Source organism: Opisthocomus hoazin, chromosome 4 (assembly GCF_030867145.1).
Source record: "Opisthocomus hoazin isolate bOpiHoa1 chromosome 4, bOpiHoa1.hap1, whole genome shotgun sequence".
Lineage (NCBI taxonomy): Eukaryota > Metazoa > Chordata > Aves > Opisthocomiformes > Opisthocomidae > Opisthocomus > Opisthocomus hoazin.
Window position 1 is genome coordinate 58,774,866 of NC_134417.1, and position 10,985 is coordinate 58,785,850.

General features: G+C 39.0%; 1 protein-coding gene across 8 annotated transcripts in view; it reads left to right on the forward strand.

The window, feature by feature from the left end:
- The window catches only part of HYCC1 (hyccin PI4KA lipid kinase complex subunit 1), a 47,688-nt gene extending 40,093 nt beyond the window's left edge, over positions 1-7,595 (forward strand). For 4 of the 8 annotated variants that reach the window (XM_075419171.1, XM_075419168.1, XM_075419170.1 and 1 more), the window contains exon 11: positions 3,031-7,595. In XM_075419171.1, coding sequence (XP_075275286.1) covers positions 3,031-3,587 — 557 coding nt within the window. In that variant the 3' untranslated portion in view covers positions 3,588-7,595. Of the gene's footprint in view, positions 1-1,895; positions 2,191-3,030 lie in introns of all 8 variants that reach the window. The other 4 variants (XM_075419175.1, XM_075419174.1, XM_075419173.1 and 1 more) reach the window with 3 other exon arrangements.
- Positions 7,596-10,985: the final 3,390 nt, after the last annotated feature.

Sequence of the window (10,985 nt, forward strand, 5' to 3'; positions counted from 1 at the left end):
TTCATTGTCGTGGTAAGCGCAGACAACACAAATGCTAGCGAAAAGCACTGTAGCCCACTTGACCTAGAAGTACGCTGTGCCTGCACAAGAGTCCTCAGTGTGGGGACAGGAGGAGAGAGAGAGGATCCCCTCCAGCTAAAAAGCATTAGAGCTGCCTCTGTGAAAAACCATCTCATCATAAATTCCTCTGGTTTTTGACTTCATACTGCCAGTTAAATGTCTGTGCTGCCAGCTTCTGTCATATGCAGCAGCAAACTGGCAAGATAGTCTGGGTGGCCCTTACTCAGTCCTCAGGTCTGAAAGAGCTGCGTTATGAACAAAACACAGAGGTTCAGTTGAGCTTTACTCTGAGCTGTGCTTTCAGTGCATTTTAGTCTTGTTGAGTTAGTGGCCGTAGTGTTTGCATATAGTATATGTATATAACACCTATAGAGCATATAACTCTAGCATATGGTGTAGTTCTTGTTCTTCACTTTATTTCGTGGTGTACATCTTAATGGAGGATGTGCCGTGGCTATCTGTAACTGATGGCTTCTCTTTTTTCCTCTCTAGGTCATGTAAATGCAGTTCTGTGGTTATAGAGCTAGTGCTCATAAAGCAATTCTGAATACTTTTAAAAAAAAGACCTTCAGATACTGAGAATGCTTCAAACACTGTGGAGCTGACAGGTCGCTAGGATTGTAACCTGTTGCTGGCATACACTTGGAATTTCCATAAAGTCTCAACTCTAATTTTTGTTTTCACTGTTTTTCCCCTGAAGAGTTCATCCTTCTCTAACCTGTCTTCATCTAACGTAGACAGGCATCTTTTGTGTTGGGGTTTGTTTTACCAGGACGTGGTAGGAACTACTGCGTTCTTATCACTAAATATAATGATTAAATGTCTTGTGGTTACATGCAGCCATCATTCTCACATTTTGGGTAGCAGTGGAGTTTTCTGTTTGCCTGGGGATTTTTGGCTGTGTCTGCAGGACTCTTTGTCTTGAAATAGTTTTTTGGCCAGGCTGAGCCACTTGTGTATCTGCTGTTGATGACTTACCCAGTTGAAAAAAGTAATCCTAGAGCCAAGCTGCATTGGTTTTTGCCTCAATTTCCTTTTTTTTTCCCTAGTGCTGCAGAAAGATGTGATGCTTTCCCTCCCCACAGCCTAATCCATGTTTTCCCAACTGTACTTAGTAACTGACTTGTGTGACACAAATAAGTTTGTTGCAAACTAATTTAGTTGTAAGCTCATATAAGGAGCTTAAAAAAGCTGAGATCATCAACATTTATGTTATATTATTAGTAGATAGCAAAAATTTCAGTAAAACTCCATAGGTTTTATTTGAATAAGTTGATTTTTAGTAACTGGAGCATTTTCCTAATTGTAAATATCTTTCTGGTTGAAAGCAGTTTTTTGAAATTAAGAAAGAAAATGGAAGTTAGCGTGCTTGAGTTGGCTTAGTTGTTTCACCACTGTGCAGCATCATGCCATTGTATGTGTAGAATTTCTAGTCTTACATGAAGTCGGTGTGCCATTTCATTGTAAAAATTAGTTTCACTTTAGCATGGTGATACAGAGAATATAGTCATAAAAGTGAATTATGGAGAGTTCTTTGATTTCTGATAATCTCTGAATGTTTGTTTCATGATCCTCAAAAACTTCAACTTTGAAAGATCAAGACATGGGGCTTTCCAGTACGTGGGTGCGGGCCAATAATTGGAAGATTGAAGTCTGCAATTTAAACAAAGCAGAATTCTATACTCGCTAATGTTGCTAATTAACAAAAGGTTAATATGTGACCATCTGCTTTGATTCATAATGCTTTAGTCATCTGTATCTATTGGCTTTTGTTTCATGTTTTGTTTCAGACATATTTTGTTTGTTTTTTGTTTCTTATCCATCTTTAATTCTAGAACAACCAGAGAATGTTAATGATGCTACTGAATTGGGCAACTTTATCATACCTGAGATTAGTGTCACAAGTGTGGCTGGAGAGAGGACCGGGAATGGGGAAAAGAGCAGAGCACTAGCAGAGAATGATGTTCAGCATTTACAGGGAGTACAGGAAACAGCTACAGATCCTAGAACTGACAGCAAAGGCATGCCAGAAATCAGGAGGCAAAAATCTGTAAGAAAAATGATGGAGGATGGAATAAACTCATCTGGCAGAGTGCAGTTTTAGCAGAGCACTTGTAGCTGCACTCTAAGGTACCACTATTGATTGAAAGGGTCACTGCTGCATGTTTGGAGAATTGAAGTATGCAGTTAATATATTTGCATGTGTAATAACACAAATGCATGTATTGCACAGAGCTTCGTCTGTGCCACAGACAACGATGACATGCTTACAAGTAATTTTATTTAATCTGGAGAAAAGACACTGAAGATCAATGTACCTTTGAATTTATTAAGCATATTTATTGGGATTACAAAATCCAGTGATCAATGGTATGAAGAATCCATCAAAATGGAAATGAAAAGTATCTTGCTGTGAACCTCAAATTCCACATTTCACAGTGTACTGGAGATCTCATGTTGTTCTTGAGTTTCCAACTCATACCACCAGACCTGTGATGCAGAAAGTGACCTTTCAGTCCTAAAGCATTCTTGGGTTGCTAAATGTGCAGATGCCATATTGGGTGTCCTGGGGCATTGATCACATACCTTTATACTTAATGAGCTTTGCAAAATCATATATTGGAGCACTTGCTCAAAATAAGATTTACACTTTTTTGTTCTGTGTGGTATCTTCTAATCTATAAGTTTCTAATCTCCTGCATGAATTAACAAGAGTGCATTTTTTTTCTTTCAAAATCACTACAAAATGAGATTGCGGGCATGCTTTTTGATCTAGTTAATGCAGCATTATTTGCTGCAACTTTATATCCTAATGAACCTTAATTCCAAAATGTAATGGAATAGGTAAGTGTTTTGTCTTGTGTTGCTGTGTGGCTTCATGCTTGTAAATATCAAAATCTAACAATGCATAAAATCAATAAATGTGAGAAAGTCAGTTGCTGATTCTTTATTTCTTTTTCTACCATGCAGGTAATACCGATTTAGCAATTCAAGAAGAACTGATAGAAGTGTCTGAAACTGATGAAGGGTTTTACTCTAGGGCTACTTCTAGTACAAGTCAGTCTGCCCTATCTAACAGCAGCAACATGAGCAGTAAGAATGTTTTAGGGAAGAGCCAACGAAGGTCTGGAGGAAACAAACCTGGAGGAAAAGAAAAAGATGGAGAAACCTGCAGAGAACACTTGTCACGAAAACAAACTCAGAGAGCCTTGAGTGAGAATCTAGAGCTTGTCTCTCTGAAGAGACTGACACTGACAACTAGCCAGTCCCTGCCAAAGCCTGGCAGCCATAGTCTGGCCAGAACAACCACTACTGTGTTTAGTAAATCCTTTGAACAGGTCAGTGGTGTCACAGTTCCAAATAATCGTGGTGGTGTATCTGGTACAGAGGCAAACAGGTTTTCAGCTTGCAGTCTTCAGGAGGAAAAACTTATATACGGAACAGAAAGAACAGATCTTCCGATTTTAGGCAAACAGCCTAATCAGCAGCGACCTCCTAGTATTAGCATAACTTTGTCAACAGATTGATATTAAATTGGCAAGTATGAAAAATAAAATACTGAGGGTTTATGCTGATGTTGGTAAGTTGGTACATTAAGCTCCTTAATATGCTCTACATCACTTTCTTAAACCTCAAACCCATAAATTCTTATTGACTCACATTTGACAGTAATCGTGAATAGACAACAGTTGTAATTATTTTGCGTCGACTTCTAATAGCTTGGAAAGTTCCTCTTTGACTTACTGTACTTTATACACCTGATTGCTTATGGCTTCATATGAAGCTTACAGCTTCACCAGTTTAAGAAGCATTGACTGGTGGTTTAGCCACTGGCCAAGACGTGTGGCATTTTACAGATGCGTAGGATGGGAACAAACAGAGCCTCTTTCCCAGACTCTGCTTTTTCGCCACCACTTGGCATAGGCAAAACTGCAAGCACTTCTTTTATTTTAGAGGAGTCTTGTAGTATGGGCATGAAAATTTGGAACAGCATTATAAGAACGAACATTACCTTGTGTTAGCCATGAGAAAGCTGTGCTTACACGTAAGGTTGAAACTAGAAGCATCAGTTCAGTGGTTGATCTTACGGCTTTTTTTTGTAATAGTAGTTAGTACATGTTGCCATGTTCCTACTTCTTTATGCCTGTATGAGTCTGAATCATAGCTGCATTCTGGTTTTTCTGTACGTCTTTGAAACTGGGCCAAAAGTCGTACAGCAGCAGCACTTGTGGATGGGAGTCCTGATCAGCTGCTGCAGTAGTCACTCTTTAGACTTCCAAATTGTGTGACAGACTCTGTCTTTATTTCAGATTCTTAAATATCAGGCACAAAGCTACTGATTGAAAAGTTGCTGTCATCAGTATTTTTATGATTTATGGGGAAGAGGTGTGTTTATGTTACAACGTTATGTAGGAAATAAGGTGTGAGCCCTTTGCACTGACTCAAGCAAATCAGGAGTGTGAATGCGCTTAACTTCTTACTTCTGCAACTAAGAGAATACTACCAAAGGATGTGTACTTTCAGTAGGTTGCAAGCACAAAGGGAAATTATAATGTAAATATAATTAGCACTGTAATTCCTAGTCTTTTATATTTGTTGTTTTTCTAGTCTGAAATTCTAAAACAACACCCTCTTGAAGGTTACTTAACCTTTAACCTTCAGTTACTTTGGTGACCTTGTTTGATACCAACTTTTATAGTGTTAAGATTTTAATTTAAAATGGACATTAAAACTTAATATGTAGAAATTTGGAGAAGCAATAGCTGACAAAACCACTTCAGTAGCATTGATTAGCTGATAGACGATATATTGTTATGAGTGGAGAAATAGGATGAAGATCTAAGGCATAGTCATTCCCTACTGTCCAGATTTCTGTAGCTGGTGATCCTGTATTGTCAAGAACCTTGCCACAAAACAAACGCTAATATTCTCGTAGACTTTCATATTAGGCTGGAGACAAGTTTAGATATCCCTTTTTGACTTAAACTGAAGCACAAGTAACTTTTAAGCAGCTAATGTTATTCAGGTTTATTGCAATTAATAAACCGGTTAATTAATGAAAAGAGATGAGGAGACATAGTTGATAGGGACAAGTAAATTGTATAATTCTACTTCTAAGACTGCAGGCTAGATGTGTACATTTCTTAAAATTCACCAAAGTGTGTGGAGTAGCTGCATCAGTCTATAGATGTTTGTCTTTATCTGAGAGCCTGAGTTTAAATGAATGTGCCACACTTTCTCATATTCTTCAGTTTGTTGTGTGACACTGTTCTGTGTTTTAGTAATGTGGTATTTCACCTTCTTCAGTGAAGTGTTCACTTAATTGTACATGAAAACTTACATTCCTGATGTATAAACTACAAGTTTGTCCTGCTTGGTGTTTAATACTTTGGCCAGTGAAATAAACTGGTTCTCTGAAGTTGCATGTTTTTGTAAATACTTTGTATACAGCAGAAAATTTTTCCTCTTCTTTTTTACAGGTTTTTCTGCAATACATGTTAGACAGCACATTTGTTTCAGAATGACTGATACACATGGCTGCTGAAGTTTGCATAACCGCAGGCAATAGAAGGGTTTTAGGCAGCTGACAGCAGACAGTGGCTCAGACTACACATCCTGAATGTAGAGCTCTTCCTTTCCTTGAAATTTGTTCTAGGTGTTATGAAGAAATAACCTGCAGAATTTACAGCTGCCCCCAATCTGCTCTTGCAGGGTAGCATTTAAGAATACTTTGGAATCACTTTACAGTAATTTAAATTGAAACATAAACTAGAATAGATAAATAAAATTTCAATTGACGAGTGTTTGTTGTGAGGGTGTTAGTTGTGAGTTAGTGTTAAAGGACTGGATTTTTTTTAAGCAATTCCACTGGTTTAGTTTTGTTTCCTTTAGTTCATGATTGTTTGTCTCCACAGTAGACACTCTTTCAAGCTGGGTGTTGGTATAAAAGATGTTTGTTATACTGGGAAGATTTAGTCACTTTAGCTATAAATAATTAGAATTTGAAGGATCTAAAATGCCATAAAATGTAGATATGTAACATGAAGTTTACAATACTGTTAGCTACAAGTCAAACAGTGTCAAAGTAAAGTTAGTTTATACTTTTGTTTTATCCAGCTAATTATTCTAACTGTGGTCTGGCCTGAACCCAAGATATAGGATCATACTGGAACAACTGAAGTCACATAAAGCTTCGTACTTTTTTGAGAAAATGATAAAAGGAAAGGTTCTTGATACTAAAGATTACTGTTTCAATACATGTGTGGCTTCACAGAAATGTGTATGTATTGGTCTCTGGAGCAAATTATACAATCAACATGTTTTTTTGAACTGACATTACACCTTGATGCTAATTGAATCTAAAGGATTTCTTTCCTGATGCGAGTAGTAAAACTTTCAGTTGTGCTTCTTTCTTTTCTTAAAAATATAAAAGAAAAAAAAAAACCAGGATAGGGGAGGAGGGCAAAATTATTTGTTGTCCAAATAAACACAGTGCAGGATTGGGGGGGGGACGGGACGGTAGGACAGGGAGCAAATATCTTAATTCTTTTGTGATATTTCTAAAATTGTCAAGCTCTTGGGTTTTGACCATTAGCTGATCACTTGAGGCTGGTGAATGAAAAATGCATATTAAAGAAGTAGAGGTCTTTGAACAATGTAAGGAAAACCTATTAAGACATCCCATATTGTAGTCTAGCCGGGAGTGGGTAGTTCTGACGAATACACTCCAAAGAACATACACAGCTGCAGCATTCTGCAGAGAAAATGTTATGTAGGAGTGAATCATGGCAAATTGTAATAAAAGACGTTGTTCTAATGATGACATCTATAACTGACCTTACTAATTTAAATCGAAGGGCACTGTTTCCAGGGATGGCTTTGAACAGAAACATTTTCAAAAATCTATTGAAGCTAAGAATTGTGTCTGTTGTGAGGATCAATAACACTTGTGCAAAAAGCGTATGGCCTCTAAGTTCTTGCTGTGGAGCTGGAGTGACTTTTCTGAAGGGAGTGAAATGTCCTTGAATTGCCTTGAATACCTGACAGGTTTGACAGGTACAGAAATATATAGCTATTTTAGCCACGCTTCTCTAAGGAGGTACCTTCTGACTTCTATGAGGATTCTAGAAATTTCTAACATATTATGATGTCTGATACCTTTTGTCGGTGTTTGAGGCTTACCGTGCTGTATATAGGAGTGTAATATATTGCCTTTTGTGTTTGTATAATTCTACTTTTAAGACTAGATGTGTACATTTCTTAATATTCACCAAAGTGTGTGGAGTAGCTGCATCAGTCTGTAGATGTTTGTCTTCATCTGAGAGCCTGAGTTTAAATGAATGTGCCACACTTTCTCATATTCTTCAGTTTGTTGTGTGACACTGTTCTGTGTTTTAGTAATATGGTATTTCACCTTCTTCAGTGAAGTGTTCACTTAATTGTACATGAAAACTTACATTCCTAATGTATAAACTACAAGTTTGTCCTGCTTGGTGTTTAATACTTTGGCCAGTGAAATAAACTGTTTTTTTGAAGCTGTATGTTTTTGTAAATATTTTACAACAGAAAATTTTGCCTCTTCTTTACAGCCTTTGTTGAAATACACATTAGATAGCAATATATTTGTTCACTTTTCATTATATGCATCTAGAAGTCACAGTAAGGTTGACCACTTAAAATATGCTGAATACCCATTTTACAGAGTATAGCCTCTGCCAATGCAACCTTGTCAGGTGACTGACAGGTGAAAGGTAAGTTCGAGCAGATGAGTTGTGGACTGGTTGATGGCAGGAGTAGGTGACTGTCCTGTCAGTAACGTAGCGCTACTTGGCCAGCTTGGTGGTTTTGATGGTCTTAAGGTAATAGTGGTTTGCTATATAGCCGCTACCTGCAATGTGTCTTTGTTGTTAGATCTTTTGTCCAGTGACCTTCACTGTCCTCCTGTGACCTGCTGACGATGATCTGTGGGCTGCTGGCTGGCTTTGTTAATGAGGATGTTCAACTGTCCTGGCCTGGGTATTGACCCGTGGTGTCCACCAGTAAGGCCAGGTCTCTAGCTGGGCTTTGTGCCACTGGTCTTGGCCCTTTGAGCCTGGCCATGGAGGTGGTTTTCTGCGCTCAGAGGCCTGGGATTCTCAAGGGCTGCTTCTTGCTGGTAATGACAGAAGCTAAGGTGGTAGGGAGTACCTCGGCCATGTCTCCTGTCAGTAGATCCTCTGCCCCACTTGCCTGTGGAGGCTCTCTTCCCTAGTCTTCCTGCTGCTCTCTCTGCTAAAGCTTTTCTCGCGCTTCACCTCCCTTGCCAGAGGTGCTTCATTTGGGCTTTGGCTTTCCTAACCCCATCAGTGCGTGCTTGGATAGTGCAGTGATAATCACCCTAGGTCCCCTGCTCTTGCTCCCACCTCTTGTATGCCGCTTTAAGTTTAGTTGAGAGCTCCTTGTCTGTGCATCCAGGCCTCCTGCTTGATTTTGTGTGAGTTGGGATGGACCATTCTTGAGCCTGGAGAAGATGGGTCTTGAACATTGACCTGCTCTCCTAGGCCCTTCTGCTCTCTAGAATGGTCTTCCATAGGCATCTACTGAGCAGATTCCCTGCGTGAGGCCAGTTCTGATCTTCTGTAGGTCTAGGGTTGTGATTCTGCATTTTGTTCAAGGTTTCTTTCCACTTACAAATGTAGTCTCTGGTGCAATGCTGTAAAGAAACCTGGATAAATGGAAGAGCTGTAGTAGATGGCAGCAGTGGGAGATGTCACTGCATTTTTGCATTGTTTTCAAATATCAGTCTTTAACCAGTTCTTTTCAATGGGCAAAACTCAATTTCCTTTCATACAAATGGGTGAGAAATGAGCTCTCAGATTCCTAACATGTCCCTTGAACAAGCTAAAAGTTTTCTTTTCCAAAAGGTACAAATTAGTTTTCATGCTGTGATTGTCCTGTGTGTCAGATTTGATCTTTCAGTTATAGTGGGTGAAAGGCAGTGCTTAGAACAGGCTCTTAACGTGGTTTCAGGTTGGAATTGTTATTGATCAGTGAAAGACAACGTGAAGTTGAATACCTCTTCTGTTCCCAGAATGTAGTAGGGAGTACAAAAGATGGTAATGGTACCCTAAAATAGAGCCCTTAATGGGGGGTGAGTGTACCTGAGAGCATGCCGGACAATTCAGTGAGAGGGATGTTTGAAGGTAATATGAGCAATTAGTAACCAGTTACCAAAATTACATTTGTTTCTATGGACTTTACAGCTATTTGCCTGCATTGAGCTTGTAATAATTATTTTTCATGTTTTATGTTCATCTAGCTCTGTATTAAAGATGACTTCAGTGTGGGGGTTTTCTGCCAACCCACAGCTGGCAGGTAGTAAATACATCTGCTAAGTCAGGATAGTGGGGAAAAAGTGTCACTGTGGCTCCAGAAACCTGTGTGAAACAAGTCTTTAGATTGCGTGTTGCTCGCTTCATTAACTTGACTCCTAAAATGAGGTTGTGTTTAATCATCTGTTACTCTAAATGTGCTGGGACAATACTGGAATTTAATGGTGCGGAAAGACTTGTGGAAGTTAGTCTGAGTCACGCTGTACTTCTGACAAGCTGCCTAGTTGTTGTTCTCAGCATTAACGTGGACTAATACTGGCAGTCCTCTGCATAGAGTGTCTTCGTCTGGATGACGATGGTAGATTTTTCTAGTGAGAGAGGATAGATTTCAGAGGAGGTGAGAAGAAATACGAGCTTTTACCTCCACAGCACACAACAAAGTAAACGAAGGACTGCCAGGTACTTGCACAAGAAGTCCTTGGTGTGGATATGATTCTTCCAATGTTTCTGCGATACAAATAGTGAACCAAAATAATGAATAATATGAAAATAATTCAGTGATTTCTCTGGAAAGATGCTTCGCTCATGCATGAAACTTGAATATCATCTTTGATTCCTATCAAAGTAGGAACAGAACAGTGACTCATTTAAAATATACATATAAAAACATTATTATATGTACACATATATATGGTTTCCTCTTCAGCTAATCAAGGTACGGAGGCTGTAGAACCTTTGGGGAGACGACTGGAGCTGGCAGAGGCTTGGACCAGCACTGACGTCGATGACTTATGATACCATTTAAAATAAACATAGCCAGGCACTAAATCATTGTGCTGTCACTGGTGTATTTTCCTTGTGGTGTTATCTGCCGAGAGTAAATTAATTTGAACATAAATGGTAAAGGATCTTGCACTTATTCCTTAAATATGTTTTAAAAACCTCTGCAATAGTAATGTTTTGATTTTTTTTGTTGTTAAAATGCATTGTGGTTTCATTATTGTTAATAACCTGCAGTTCAGACTTTGCTAATAATTCAGATTGAATAATTGAAGTGGGATAACATTATAGATGATACCATTTTGGAATCGAGTGCAAGCCAACTGTCATGCCAAATGTCAGCCTTCAGCAGACTGTCCTGCCCCTAAAATTGATGGTTGAGAAATCTGCTATAATAAATCACAAAATGGAAAGGCTTTTGCAAGATAACAGCATTGATATTCCCCAGAAGATTGTTTACTTGTTAGTTCATTGGGATATATATTCATCATTTCAGCCATTAAAGAAAACCAGTCCAACTGCTATTTATGTAAGCTACTCATTTCAGCTCTCCCGGGATTGACTGAAGAAAGATCCAGGCCCTGTCAAACTGGTCGGGCACATCCTGAGGCAGGGAGATCCTCCCTGACAACCCAAAAGCCTTCATCCTGCCTCTCGCTTCCTTCTCCTCCTCAACGACCGACTCAGCGTTGCTGCTTCCCACTGAGCTCAATCCGCATGCCCCCTTCATGCCGCACAAAGCCAACAGAAGCTGCCTTTGCAAGTGTCTAAAGCAGGGAAAAAGGAAAGAACTGGAGCACAAATCTCTAGCATTCCTAGTTTTGCCATTCTTGC